This window comes from Ixodes scapularis, unplaced genomic scaffold, assembly GCF_016920785.2.
Source record: "Ixodes scapularis isolate PalLabHiFi unplaced genomic scaffold, ASM1692078v2 PGA_scaffold11__112_contigs__length_91849675, whole genome shotgun sequence".
In the NCBI taxonomy this organism is placed as follows: Eukaryota; Metazoa; Arthropoda; class Arachnida; order Ixodida; family Ixodidae; genus Ixodes; species Ixodes scapularis.
This window is the reverse complement of record NW_024609837.1, coordinates 56,191,740-56,206,727: the sequence shown is the minus strand read 5'-3', so window position 1 is coordinate 56,206,727 and position 14,988 is coordinate 56,191,740. Positions and strand designations below refer to the sequence as shown.

The following is a 14,988-nucleotide window of genomic DNA, read 5'->3' as shown; positions in this document are numbered from 1 at the left end:
GACCAAAAGCGTTGATCCGCCAGTGATCACGTTTCGGGAGGTAAAAGCCTCGTCCTGTTGGTGGCATTGAAACGCGTCGCCGTGGTCGGTTTACCGCGATCGGCCAAACGATGGGCATGAGAGCATTGCCAGCCTGTGAACTTCGCCGGTGTCGGTTTAAGAACGCGATGGCTCCAGGCTTTTACCGTGCATTTTACACGCACCGTCGAACTAGTGGTCGTCGCAACCGATGATAAGTCGCTAGGATCGCAATTCTTGACGTCACGGCGAGACGAATCCTGGTGGTGACGTCAGGGATAGTAACCACTAGAGGGCCCCACCGAAACATCTGGGCGGTAAGACCTCGTTTCAACTTAGGATGGCCCACAGCGGGCGCTACAAGGCCCACGTGACATCGCGCGTCACATACCCCCCCCCCTTTTTTTTTTTTTTCTTCCGCCGGAGGCCACGTTACGTTGACACGGCACTGAATCGACTTCAATGAATAGTAGGGTAATCCGCGACCTATCGTAAGGTGAAACAGCATCGGTCGCTGAGAACTAAAGGAGCCAATCCAAACGCTGTAAAAGTGTCGCATGACAGCGCTCCGCTCTGGATTGGCTCCAATGGCTCGTGGAGTCCGTCGCGAATAACTTTAAGGAAAAATGCGTCTACGTCGCCGAACACTCGGCAGAAGAAAAGTGCACCATCTGCAGGAATCTCTGAAGTTTCGAGCAATGGCGGATGCGAAAGAGAACGCAGCTCGGAGCACGTGGACGGGGATTGGTGGCTGAGTGGCCTAGCGCACACCAGCTCGGAGCACGTGGAGCGAAAACTCGCGCTGCAGAACCCAGGGATCCTGGGTTCAATCTCCAGGGCCCTTTTCGATCTGGATGAGCATCGTATACCGGCGTGCGGTCGTGTATCACTACTGCGTGGTGCACGTTAAAGACCCCAGGCTAGCGGTTGTACTGCACTGGCTAAATTGCTCATCCACAGCTGGGAGACAAGTTGCCCGTAGAGGCAGACTAAATTCTAGGCTGTATAAACATACGCACAACCCATTTTTTTTTTTTTTTTTCGGAGCACGCGGCTGAAATTTTGGTTTGGTGAACGCGAGGATCATCGCTGCGTTCACTCACCCCCCCCCCCCCCCCCCCTTACCATTGCGACTGACTGAATTAAACGTAAACTACGAATACGTTCGTCCACGTAAACAACAAAGTACGTGAGAACACCTTTAACCAAAAGGCTACTATAGTTTGGTCTTCTCGTCGCATCCAGCAGCGCAGACTCTATTAAATCAAAAATCCCCAGTACCTTTTTCTTAACATTTTTTCCGATACTCGAGGTAGACATCTTAAAGAATCCATTTGTAGTCGGTAAAAGGTAAAGATTAAAGATTCCCTCTTATCCTGTCATCGACGATAGGTCGAAAAAACAATTTGGCAGACCGTACAATGCACAGCTTTCATAGAAGGGCAAAAGAGAACGAAACGGGTTGAGGGGAGAATTGAGACGACTAGGAACAAACAAGAAAGAAAGAGAGACAGAAGGGAATAAGAAGTGTAACCAACGGCGACTCTCGGACACCCCTAGAGGAACTGAAGACTCTCTCACACGCCACACACCTTCCTTTAGCAATTACGTCACTGCCTCCTCACTCCACCCGGTCGAAAAACAACACCGTGGAGTGGCGGCAGCAGGTAAGCGAAGAGAAACATGCCTCGGGGAAACACGCAACATCGCGGAAACCGAAATCCGAGGCACGCCGAAATGCCGGGCCGTCTTGCCACGCAACCAAACAGCGAAAAAAAAGAAGAAGGAAAGCGGCATAAACACACACTGGCCTCAGAACACCGTTCCCAACCTCTCACCGCCCTCTCCCCCCGAAAGGGGTCTTTCCCCTCGCTCCATGACAGGGTGCGTTAAACATACGCAAACGCGTGTCAGCACGCGCCGGTGCGAGTGCGTTTCGCGCAGAACCGGGGAATGGAAAGTTGGAAACGCAGCCAGGGTAAAAAGGAAACAGAAGGAAAAGCCTAGCCACGCGTCGAACAATGGCTGCCCATTGTGATGGTCCCCGCACAAACAGCCTCCGTCTCGTCCCCTTCGCTGGCTAGCGTTACGCAAAGCCACACCTACCACTTAGCCACGCTGGCACGCGAAAAGAGGGGGCCGAAGGCTCGCGCCGTTTGCGGGCTCCCCTTGACACTCACCCGCTTTAACTTGTCCAATCCATTGTTGTCTATATTCTGGGTACTCCAGTGCGAAACATCCAGAGATATTAACTGTTTTTACTTCGAGCGCAGGAAGAAAAATCCGTATCCTTATTCTTTACGTACATTGGCTCTTACAAGATTTAATCCCCGGTGTCCCAAATTCGGCGCCAACGTGGGAATTCCGTGTCGACCCCCCGAAAATAAAAAAAATAAAACACTTTTTCTCCCGTTGGACTTGAGAATAAATCAAAAAGACTGGTTACATAATTGACTAGATCATAATCATCTTCATTGACAATTTTCACCTCATATTCCTACCCCACTGCTATGTCTTTCCTTCCCCCTTTCCCTATCCCCGGTGCAGAGCAGCAAACTAGAACTGACGTTCGGGTTGAAATCTCTGCCTTTCCTTCATAAAGCACTACTACTACTACAATGGGATATTGTTTTTTAAGAAATTATACGCTTAAAATAAACTGTCACGTGGAGCGCTACACACATTATCATTCCTTACGATTAAAAGAATACCAGTACATCCAGGCATGTCATCGCAGGAACGCGATCATGCCCCATATAAGGGGTGTAAAGGGGTCCATTCCGGCCGATTATACCGTTTAGAAATTAGCCGGCGATGAATGCATTGGTCCATTAATTCTACAGTCCCACTCGTTAGTCGCGCTTTAACCGATATGACGCCATCATTAATGGCGCCCTCTGTTTACGCAAGGTTCCTCCGAGAAATCCTCGAACCAAGTCACGGACAGGAAAACTGTTTATCGAAATCGGTGTATTACGAAGATCAGTAATTCATAGCTCGGGTGATTCTAACTCAATAATGAACAGTACGAAAGACCCGTTTTCAAACTGGCAGAAAAATTTGTCTTACTAACTTAAGTGAATACTTCGGGTAACGTGTACAAGTCTGGGCGCAGATTAAACAGGAGTGATGTGGGAGTACTCGGCCGGTGTGCAATCAGTGAGGGTCCCCGCAGAGCTGACACAGCACTGGTGTCCGGCCTATGCCTCGCACTGGCGTCTGGTTGGTGACGTCAAAAACCCAGCACTGCACCCCCGCGGAAATTGGAAGCTGAAACACCCAGCTTTCTGCGTCTACCGGGCTCACCAAAAGCTCCCTCCTTGATCTCTAAATTTGTGTGGTAACTATGCCTTTGCTCACACCTCGCGTGAGGTACACAGCGCGTTGGCCTTTCACCTTCCGTCCGACCGCAGCGGACGCTACATGCCATCCCAGCCAGTCCAGCTCAGTGAACGTAGCACATGATACACGCGACACTGCACATCATCGCCAAGGTCAAGTAACCCTCCCACGGCCTTCGACTGGCTTTGGTGGCTCATAGCATCCGCTGCGGCCGGACGTAAGGAGAAAGGGAAACGGAATCGGTGGCCGAGTGGGCTAACGCGTCTCAGCTCGGAGCGTGGGGCGGAAAGCTTGCGCTCGGAACTTCCTGGGCTCGATCCCCACCGCCCCCGCCCATTTTCAATCTGAATGAGTTTCGTACCGGCATGCGTTCGTGTAATCACTACTGCGTGGCGCACGTTAAAAGCCACCAGGTTAGCGGTTGTACTGCACTGGCTAAATTTCTCATCGACTGCTAAGAGGGCATCACTCGTTGAGGCGTACCAACATCAAGGCTGTTTAAACATACAAAGCAAGACAATTTTAAAATGTAGTTCGGACCGCGGGTCTCTTATAAACTGGCATGCGCGTGTGCTTCAAAGAAACATGAGGCACTGCTTCAGCCCATATTAGACGCGATAGTACAGTGAAGATCAAGGCGAAGCCGAGGAACGGGTATCAGAAGCAAAATCAGCGTGAAGTTGCGGTTAAAAACGACTCACGTGCTTTCCGTACTGTTCCTCGAAGCTGGCGTACTTGCTCAGGTCCTGCGTGGAGACAGTCGAGTGCGGCGTGAGCGTAGGGGGCAGGTGCATCATGTGTGGCGGCGGCGTGGCGAGACTGAACAGGGGGCCCTGGGACACGGCTAGGGGCAGCGGGAGGGACATGGGGGCCGGCAGCAAGGGGGCGCCCGGAGGCTGCAGGGGCCGCAGGGGAGTCGAACTCAGCGAGATGGCACCCTGCAACGCCAGTCCCGCCGTCGACGTCACCACGACGTTGGGCGCCGGGATTCGGTGGTCCAGCAGACTTGGCATGGAACCGTTGCTACTCGGAGGTGTGCTGCCGTGGTTGCTGTTGTTCAGCGCCAACGGACTCCTGCAGCGCAAACGAAGAATGACCATATTACGTATGCGCATCAAGGGCTACGCCAACCATGTAAAGAGCGCGCAAACACCATCACTTTGGAACTCACTGAAGGCATGTAACAATACAAGACTGACCAAATGATAGATGATCGATCTTCTCTCAAGACCATTCAACCCTAACATCGACGTGGCATCTTTTTCATCGCGCTACCTTCGCCATTTTTTTTTTTCTTTTCTAAGGTACAGCGGGTGATTTTTCTGATAAAACTGAGTGCCTCAATCCTGCCTCAAGATAATGACGAACAATCCTGGCAGACAATCCTGGTAAGCCTTATTGTGGCAAGTTATATTTCGGAGCCCCGACTGCTGGGCATGGCAGTCGAGCGTCAGACATATGGCGCTTAAGTTTTCGGGTCGCTGGAGCAGCTTTAGCCTTCATAGAGTTATTCCGATGTCGTCGGCTGCTGCCCGTCCCCCCTCCACACCTCCCCCTGTCCCAGTCTCCACAGTTTGGCCTCAGAAAAGCAGGAAGTTTTCTCGAGTGAAACAAACGTAGCGCTTTCCACTCCATTGGAGCAGAATCACCACTAAGCTTCCACGCAGGCACGTAGCCGTGGGGCCCATGGGGCCCGCCCCCCCCCCCCCCCCCCCCCTAAATCATTTTGCTGGGAGAGGACACTACCTAAGAGAGGGATTTCAAAATCCCTCTCCTAGGTAGTGTGGCTAACTTTAGCCTCGGTTATCGCTTCGAGCAAACGGGCCCTGGTGGCTTAAATCAGCGTTTACATTTTGCTCTACTAATGGCGGTAATCGACCTGCAGTCTGTGCTACTTTCCCGGGCACCATCCCTTTCACCAGTCACCAACATACGAGAATGCATTCTTTACCTCACAATTCTTTCTGGATTCTCAGTTTCGATGGTGACAAATATAGAACCAGTGAGGACGAAGCACCGACCCACGTTGACGCCGTGATGAAATTTATACATCACGGGGCAGTAAAGCCTATTATGTGCCGCCAACAGACAGATTGTACCCGAGTTAGAAATGAACGCTCAAGCAACTTTTAACGTGTCGAAAGTGCAAACCTCACACCATCCGCTTCGGAGCATATTCGACTTCTTCCATAATCAGTGACCACAAGGCCGCCATTTTTCGGATGATGAAAGTGACCATGCCCAGACTGAAGTTCTGTAAGGCTCATGGTGCGCACTTTTGAAAAGGGTCTTTTAGAAACGAACAGTAACAGCTCTCACCCGCCGTCCGTTCTCCGCACCCCGCCGCCACTGCTGCTGTTGTTGTTATTGTTGTTGGTTGTGCTGCTGTTGTTGTTGTGGTGGTACCGTGACAAGATGTCCTGCTGGGGGTCGCTGGCGTCGTTGCTGAGGTCCCCTTCAAGCGGCGTCCTCCTCTCGTCGTCGTCATCGCCCGAGCCCCCGTACTCGGACTCGTTCAAGTCCTCTTCCTCTGGGTTCGACTGCACACAAAGAACGCCCACCCCGTCAGCATATCGCCAACTCGCCTTGTGACACAACGATGCATAAAATACAAGCCGCGCCGGCTGGAAAGATTGTTGTCAACGCAATCCTGAAATTCGGGATGTAACGTGTGGTTTTGAAAAAATAATAATTTGTTGTTATATCCCTTTTTTTACAAATTCTAGCCTTTCCGAAAATGACAGTCGAATCGCGCCATCTTTCCAGTTTCGAAAGCGAGCAAGCTGGCCGAAGTCCACCAGAAAAGAACACAGTCTGCTTTGACCGACTTTCGACACGTAAGTTCGTGACATCATTTCACTGGTGTTTTTACTGTTGTTGTGCTCCTAGAAATATTACGACCGCCTTTTTTAGCACGGGGAGGCTCGAGAACATGCTCAAGGACGTCGGGACGGGTACATGTAAACGTTTCGTAAAAGCCGCCTGTATGCCCCAGCGCGACAATGAACCATAAAATGTTCCAACCAGCAGCGTACCGTTTTGTCCATCATCGAGACGAGAAAACAATAAAGAACCCCCTTCCTCCTTTTATTATCCGTTCTCAGTGGAACGTGAAGTGAAGCGTGCGGCCTGCTACGACACAAACGCCGTTAACGGACACCAACCCCCCAATTCAGCCAATGGGGTTCCAGTCAAGGTACGACGTCAGCCGATCCTCCGTGATGACGCCAACGTGCCCCGCTTCGGATCGACGCCCCGCCGTCGGTAGTCGGCGATAAATCACAAGATGGCGACGACAGGGGAGGAGGGGGAAAAGAGGGCGAGGAGGCCACCACCCACTCACGTGACCAAGCATCCCGGGCCGTAAATTAACGGCGGAGGACAACCGCGTTTTACCGGGTGCTAGACAGCACCGAGGGGCAAAAAATAAATCAGGCTGCAAGGTGTGGACGGGTGACCCCTCGGTTAGACATTGTCTAAATTCTTAATCCATGGTTCGAATGCCGCCTGCCCAGGTTTCCTTCTTTAACAGATTGGCGTGCGGCATTCGAAGCACGGATCTCGCGATGACCGGTGTTCGAATCTGTACGTAGACCGTCTTTTGGTGTATAAGCCACGCGAGTCATAAGTCGGCAACAACGTTTTGTGTATAGAGCATGAGACATGATCGCTTCTTCGCTGTGCCGCTTGGACTCCGTAAAAGGCTTGACTTGCACGGTACTCAATTACTCGTAATCGTTTACTTTTTTAGGTATATTTTACGATCGCTTGATTACACATATTAGGAAGTAATCCCGAAAGTAATACGATTAATTTTGAAAGTACCAAAATCTAATCGTAAGCGTTACAATTTTTCCTTACCATTTCTAATGGCGCCCCTTTGTTTCTAAGGAATTCTGAATTTCCGACAGGAGGGTGGTTTACCATAATGGGTGGATTAAGGAGATAAGTACTTTATAATTTGGTAACTCTAATATAATACTAGACAGTACCAAAGACCCGCTTTCAAACCGGCAGAAAAATCTGTCGCTTTGAAAGCCAATGGAACCGGAAACTAACGGTCACTTCATCAAGTAACAGCCGACTACTTTTCTCCTTAAGTGGTCGAGTCTCCTAAGTAAATTGTTTTCAACTTACTCGTAATCGATCACTTCTTTTGAGTGACGTATACACGACTGGCCCTGACGAACTCAAAATCGTATTTCGAGCTATCCGCAGGCGCTGGTACAGCCCACTTTTCGCCCTATCTTGAAAACGACGGAGGCTTCGCGATAGTCCCGTCTTCGGAGTGATCACCTCTCGAAGAATCGCTAATTGTCCTCGATCATTATAGACCTGTCCAGCACTTATCGCTCAGGCAAAAAAAAGCTGAGTCACTAAGCTGTGGACCCATGCGCGTCATCCCATACTCTGCAGAAGGAAGCCAATGCCCGTGCTCGGAACGCGATCTATACAGCCCGGTAAACAAAAATGGCAGTCGCAAAAAAAAAAAAAAAAAATACTCGAGGGCAACTTTTTTTTCTTCTTTTTCTTGGAAGGAAAGCGAATGCTACACATACCAGTGCATTTGCGCCCCTTCAGCACCGATCACATTTGTGAATGCGCAGTCTTCACATATGAAATACCAAAAAAAAAAAGGTCATCCCCGAAAATAAAGAAGTATTCGCGCAAGAACTGCGCGCTTATTCGCAACTTTCACGACCTATAAGGGGCGCACTGGTGCCCACCAAAACGGCTGTCACTTCGATGATCCTCGCAGAACAGCAGTGCGAGGTCGGGTCTGCGACGCCAGTTCTAGTTTTGTGAAATACGAGCAATATCAGGACCGCACTTCCACGTCAGGAAGGTGTAGGGAAGCACCTGAATTCTGAAAACGATCGTCCAGCAACTAGAGAGTGCGATACTTACACCGCGGTACCAGCGTGGCTGAAAGTTGCGAATTTATTTCGTTTCAGATTACCACGGTTTCCGAAAGTACACCGTAAAAGTGACAAAAATGGAACAAAAAAAGCACAGTCGCAGATAATTCATTTTCTCGGCGTGAACGCAGATCCCAAGGGAGGTCGGAAATGTTTCATTAGAAATTAATTATACATATATAAAGAATTATTTTATTTGAAAATAAAAAAAAAAAAATATTAGAAAAAGATCAATAAGACGCGCGATTAACCATTTAAATTCCGAGCACCGCGCACGGAGGGACTCGATAAATAAATCGGCTAACAAGCGTACACGGCCTCGACCACCAAAAGCAGTCGGCATCCGCTCGGCACCAACCGCAGGAAGCTTCGCCGCAGACCTGGCCAAGTCGTTCCCCCTGGCATTAATCAGACCGAAGGGCCGATGCGCGCCGTGGCGCCGGCAGCTTCTCCGGACGTTCGCGAGCCCTTGAACACACAAAGGAGCGCGCGTAATACCCGTACCACCTCGGAGACGAGGCCTTTCCCCGGCGAAACCGCGTCCCCGTGGTCACCAGTGCGACGCCAGCACGCAAAAACGCCAAGTAACGCGAAGCGTGTTTGCCGCATGGGGCGGGGCGGGGATCAACGAGCGATGACGTCATGATCAGGCCTTGAGTTTGAGCTGGTGTCGGTGTAGTACACGGAGGTAAGCCAAACAGCCGCCTGAGCAGCACGCGGGAAAAAGCAGCAGAAGCACCCCAAACGTAATCAGCCAATACAACTCTCCGATGGGGGGGCCTCCCGAACCGAATTAAAAGCCATTCATAAAGACCCCCGTCCTGGGGCAAGTTTGGTTCTAGCGTTCTGCGGAAAAGAAAAAGAAAATATTTAAAAATAAATAAGGGGGGGGGGGGGGGGGGGGTAGTGGCTTGATAAACGGCTGAGAAAGCCAGGTCGTGCTTTCAATTAATTCTCGAGTTCAAATCGCCTCACGCGGGCTTATTAGCCGGCTTCGCGACTCCACGCTGCGGCTCCGCAAACGAGTCTGCGAGAGGGTCACGTGAGCAGCCCACGTGACTTGACTAGTTTCGTTTCACGGACTGCTTGTCCGCGAGTTCAGTAGTAAATTTTCGAGACTTATACGTGCTCGAGCGAGGCTTTTCCTTGAGAGAAAGCGAAGCTGCATAGCGTTGTATCAGTGGGCGTGAACCAGTCGTAACGTTGTCAAACCTGGTCATTCAACTTCGCGAATGGGCCTGAACTCGCCGTAACATCTGCCAAAACGCAGCTGTGTGAACGCGAGTTCACGGACAGCGAAAGTTCGACAACTGAGAAATCGAACATCGTTTCAAGTTCGCGATTACGGTAAAATTCTACGACGGCGAGTCTCGAGGACGGTAAAATACGACACGGAAAATCTCGACATCCGCAAATTTCGATGGCGGCAAAGTTGGACCTCGGTAATGTTATACGACGACAAACGTCGATGGCGGCAACTGTCGCTGAGGGCCCGACGACAGCGAGGTTCGACATCGGTAGAACTCAACGACAGTCCGATAACGGTAAAAATCAATAATAATAAATGTCAACACCAAAAAAAAAGAAAAAGATAAAGTTTGATGACGGTAGACCTCAGCGAGGGTAAAGTTCGGTCGGAGCACAGTTCAATAACGGTAAATGTCGACAAGAGTAAATAAGGTTGATGAAGTCCACATTACGTTGTGGGCGCATGAAAGACGGCGCCATCTGCCAGAGAACAACCATTCACCGCGAACAGGAGCGGACTCAGCGTGTAACAAAACAATCAACATCACAAAGTTACGAGCGAACAAGAAGAAAAAAGACAAACAAATAAACAAAAAAAGAAAAGAGAGATAAGCCTGCCCGCGCGCGCCAGCGTGTCACAGAAGCTCAAATTCGTGCCGGCGTTTTGGAGCGTGCCTGTTCGTCGGTCGCCACGTGCGAACTCCGACCGCCACCTAAAAATATCAGCGGCGGGCAATCTCTCATTGTCGCCGTCGTCGGAGTCGCCAGACATGCGGCGCCGGGCTTTTTCCCCCCAAAATAAGCGCGCTATAAAAGAGAGGTATCACTCTATAAATCAAGGCGCATCCCTCTGCTCGAGCGCCATACTCCGGTGCTTATTAGTTACCCCCTCCCCAGACCCCAGCGTACACCGTCCGCCAATCTTACAACAAAAAAAGCTATGGCGCGGCATCTGACATGAGGTTTTCGCACACGCGCGTCTGCGACAGACGGTGAAAATAGATTGTGTTTCGGTCGTCTTAGCGTAACCTCGCGACTGCCACCGACAATTAATGTCCTTCCTTACTTTTTTTCCCCCCGTGAATTATTATAGAGAAAGGAGAGAGAGAGAGAGAGAGTGAAAAGCAAGAATAGCGGTGGCCTACTGGCGGCTGCCATATTGCGAGCGTTCTGACGTCAAGATGGTTATCATACGTGTGGCGGACACCAGGTGGCGTTGGAGCGAAATAAATTCGCTTTCATTTATTTAAAAACGAATTTATTTCGGATTCAATAAATTTCGCCCCCCAACTAACAGGGATCGGCCCAGTGTTGTACGCGTTCCTCCAAAAGAGGAACGAAAGCTCGTTCCTCGTTCCTTCAGAGACTTGGAACGAGTTCCGCCGTTAAACGTTTCAGTGGTTCCAAACGAACGCGCCCCCATTGCGATTTAAGTTTACAACATGTCGTTACATTAACGTTATATTTGCGCACTCGAATGAAATATTTGCCGGATAATTCCTAGATAAAATAAAGCGAGCGAGTGAAAATATCAACGTCGAACTACGTGTCGTATCGTCACGATCTTAATTATTGCAGATGCTTTGTTTTCAGCTATCTCTCGGCCACTTTCCAATCCCTTGAAGCCGGAGGATGACATAGTCTATGACAAAAAGCCTAAATGTCTACTAAATTTGGATAAAGTCATAAATATAGAGTAAGGAAAAAAGGAACGCCGTTCCTTTTGCTGTTTTCTTTAATACATAACAAGTTCCCGTTCCAGTTCTACCGATGCAAGATGGAACGGTGGCGTTCCTCCGCTCCTCGTAAAAGAAACGGGTTTCCGAAACGCCGTCGCGAACAACACTGGCCACCTATACCCGTTTTCACCTAAAGAAAACAGTAAGTTTTGCGCAGTGTTCATACGCCGCGCGAAATAGTTCTCGCCAGATTTGGTTGTCGGAGGCACAAGCGATGCTTTTGGCGTTTGAAACGTGTACTCCTTGATAAGTTAACGTGTACCCACTCTAAAATGCTAATAAATATATCTTAAATCTCTACCTAAAGGTGAAAATTAGTAATCATCCGCGAGAAGCCGGACTTTGTTTCCTATGCTTCTTGAGGTGAGAACAGGTATAGCTTCAACTAGGTGGCGCTAGAGCCACTAAATAAGCTACGCTTCAGAGTAACGACACTTGCCAATCTTGGGGCTTAAAATCATGGTTGCCACTTATCTGAAGCATTATCTGACATCACAGGAAACGCTTCTTCGCCCTCCTAAAATGTTAAACAGTTTGCGACAGAGCAAAGCCATATTGCACAAGCTTCCTAACAGTGAACCTAGTGCTGAGGAAGTCGAACTTTTGAACCATGACGATCGGCAGTTGCGTCCTCTGCACAAGCACCAAGATGGCGGTGCCCACAACAATATCGGAGAACAGAGTGCCGATACTCTAAGCGTAGCTCATTTAGTGGCTCTAGGTGGCACGAGCCGCCGCCCAAATAAAAGGGTTCGTCAACATTCAGCCATCCATCGGTTCAGAGTCGATCGGCCGGTAAAACGGTCAAAGCTATCATGGTTACCTAAATCGAGAGCCCTCGTTCCAATCTTACAGAGACTTAGAATGGAATAAAGACAACAGACCGGTGGCGTTTCTTTCACTGGGCCATTGCTGCCAGTCCCTTCCGGCCACACTCATTCTTTACAACGCAGCTCTTAGGCGCCCGTTTCCGGGTTGAGGGGCGTCCGCGTCGCCGTCGGCGTCGGCGTAACCGCGCGCGATGCATTATGGAACGTCACATTTGATTGGCTCAGTCAGTGGTAGCGTGCCAACACCACCAAGAAGACAAGGCCGTAGTGCTGAGATTTTTGCGCCACCAGCGAAGGCCAACGCTGGACACAGACTGGAGTGCTGCGTCAAGTAAAGTTTGAGTCGAACGTTGACGCAATCGCCGTGTCCAATCTAGGCCAAGCGTTGGCCTTCGCTGATGACGTCATCTCTATCGGCACTGCGGTTTGTTATCTAGAAGTTGTTGAGCATGAGCACAAAGACGACGAGAACCGTGACGAAGCACCTTTAACGCTGCCTGATTGGCTCCAATGTGGTCGTAGCGTCGGCTGTGCTAGGACTTGGCCGTGAAACGGAGACGAGACGAGCGTGCACCGCCACTTGGACTGACGCCTCCTTGAGTCGGTCCCCGTTGAGCACGGCGGTGTATAAACTGTTTCACGGATGATGAGAACGTTTAAGGCTAATTCACACTGCCCCATTTTTTTACGTTAAGTTACGTTACGTATAAGTCACCGAAACATTCGTGTCTCGAATGTCGCGTACCATGCTTTCTCCTTGAACTGGTAGCCTCGCTTAATCTGAAGCACAGAGGTCCCGGTGATTTCAACGTAATATTTCGTAACGTAACTTTACGTTACGTTACGCTTTGAGACGCGCATTTCGAGCTGCTCGTTCTGTGGAAGGACGCTTCAGAGTAGCGACCTCCAGCTTCCGTGCTTATGGCACAGGATGCCTAAAGGGCGAGCCACACACTTGCGTCGAATCCGACCGACTGCGAGGGTTGCTATGGCCACCGCTGCGTCCGCTCCAGCAAAACGGGATAAAACCCGGTTTTGGTGGAGCCAACTCAGCTGTTGCCATAGCAACCCTCGCAGCCGGTCGGACTCAACGCGAGTATGTGAATCGCCCTTAAGGGTGAACGGCGTATAGCAAACCGTTACCATGTTCCGCGTATCGCCCTACCGGAGCTTTTCAAGCATGCTTTAAAGCGCGGACGCGGGTGATACAGTTAGCGCGGGGCGTGCGCTTGAAAGCATACCGCAAACACTTGCTCGAGGTCCCCACTGGATGCTAACATGGGCCAGCGCTGCGCATGGCGCATTTTCAGTGGGGGTGATTCACATATCTGCCCACATCGCCTGTTGGCTGAGAGCCTGTCAAACAGGACGTTTGACACGCTCCCTGCGAAATGTAATCAGACGTCAGCCCCATCCACCGTCCGCTAAAAAGTCCACCACTGACCCACGCGTGTATGTGACATCACAACTGAGGGATTGCGTTGCTGAGGGTAACACGGCGCGATCTATACTCTGTTTCACCTTATGATGTACCGCAGGAAAGGCTACAAGCGCGAGCTCTTTGCTCTAGGGCAGATCTCGGCGGCACAAGCTCTCGTGCGTTAAGAGTAGCTCCCAACGCCATGAGCTCGCGGTTCTAGCCCTGTCTGCGGTACAACATAAGGTGAAACGGAGTATAGACGCTTTCAGCGCGTGCCAGATTGAGCTGCCATAGCCGACCTTCTCTTGTCTTACCGAGATGCCGAGGCACTGAAGCGGGCGTTGACGAGCCTCCACAAGGGCCTATGCTGGGGAGAAGGACACAGTAACACTTAATATTACAATAACCTGTCCTGCTGTGGTAATGAGGAAGTGGAGCGAACGGAATAAGATGGAACAAAAACTGAAGGTCGGTTATGGCGGCGCCTATGCACAGCTGCCTGAAGGCGTCTATATGAGGCTTCACCCTTGGCGAATCGGATGCTTGAGCATGCGCAAAGCCCGCATCTGGTATGGGGACAACGTGCACTTCTTGGTAAACATACCGTTTCGGTTATTACCGGATTGACCGGGGACATCGCGCGCCAGATGTCTACGTCACGTCCGGCTCAGCCTTTTGTCGCTGCTCCAAGCGGGGGCACGACGTCGGCCGGCGACGCGAGGCGGGCAATAAAACGCGTTGCGGTGGGCAAATCTGACGGCCCCGAAGACGGCAAACGGATGACGACGCGGCGAGAAATCCCCCCGCGCTTCATCCGTCTTTGCGCGACGCCCAGACGGAAATAACCGGCGTGTCTGAGCAGGCGATGCCGCTCGAAAAGCGCGCTAAAACCCCGCCACGCCGTCATCAATTACGCCTTCAGGAAACCGTTCGACTCAAAAACAAATAGGATCGCGACAGCCTTCAAAATTGGGCCCGGGGCTTTCCGGCCCCCACGCAAGCGCCGCTCAGACTTCCTCGGCCCCGCACTCGAGAGATTCGGAGGACGTCTTCATCGACTACCTCGGCCTTGCACAGGACGAGACATATTTCCCGAACTTTTACCCAACATTCAAACTATCGGCAAAATTCGACAAAGGTTGATTTTTTTAAAGAGTCTTGGCCGACCTCTGCACAAAAATGTCAATATCTATATATATATTGTTTCTTAGGGTTCATAGGGAATACGTTAGCATGACGTTTGGAAACGCCACACACGTCCTCTGGAAGACGCTGAGATTGACCCCTTCACTTTTCTCTTCTGGCTTTCTCTTCTGCATTCTTAATTTTTTTTCTGTCGCTTTTTGGCCTCGTTATGTGGTCTGTGTTAGCGCTTCCCAGAGGTCATGTTAACGGATTGCCTAAGAATCCACCAATGGATCTTCCTGTAATCTTTTTCACCCCTTTTCTGTATTTTGCCTGTCAGAGCACGT

The 14,988-nt window shown here is 50.5% G+C and overlaps 1 protein-coding gene across 2 annotated transcripts in view; it reads right to left on the bottom strand.

The window, feature by feature from the left end:
- Positions 1-14,988, bottom strand: part of LOC8039795 (AT-rich interactive domain-containing protein 3C) — a 288,199-nt gene that overhangs the window by 197,320 nt on the left and 75,891 nt on the right. For both annotated transcript variants that reach the window (XM_042288922.1, XM_042288923.1), the window contains exons 2-3: positions 5,680-5,900; positions 4,062-4,434 (exon numbers count right to left, since the gene is read on the bottom strand). In XM_042288922.1, the coding sequence (XP_042144856.1) occupies positions 4,062-4,434; positions 5,680-5,900 (594 nt within the window). The remainder of the gene's footprint in view (positions 1-4,061; positions 4,435-5,679; positions 5,901-14,988) is intronic.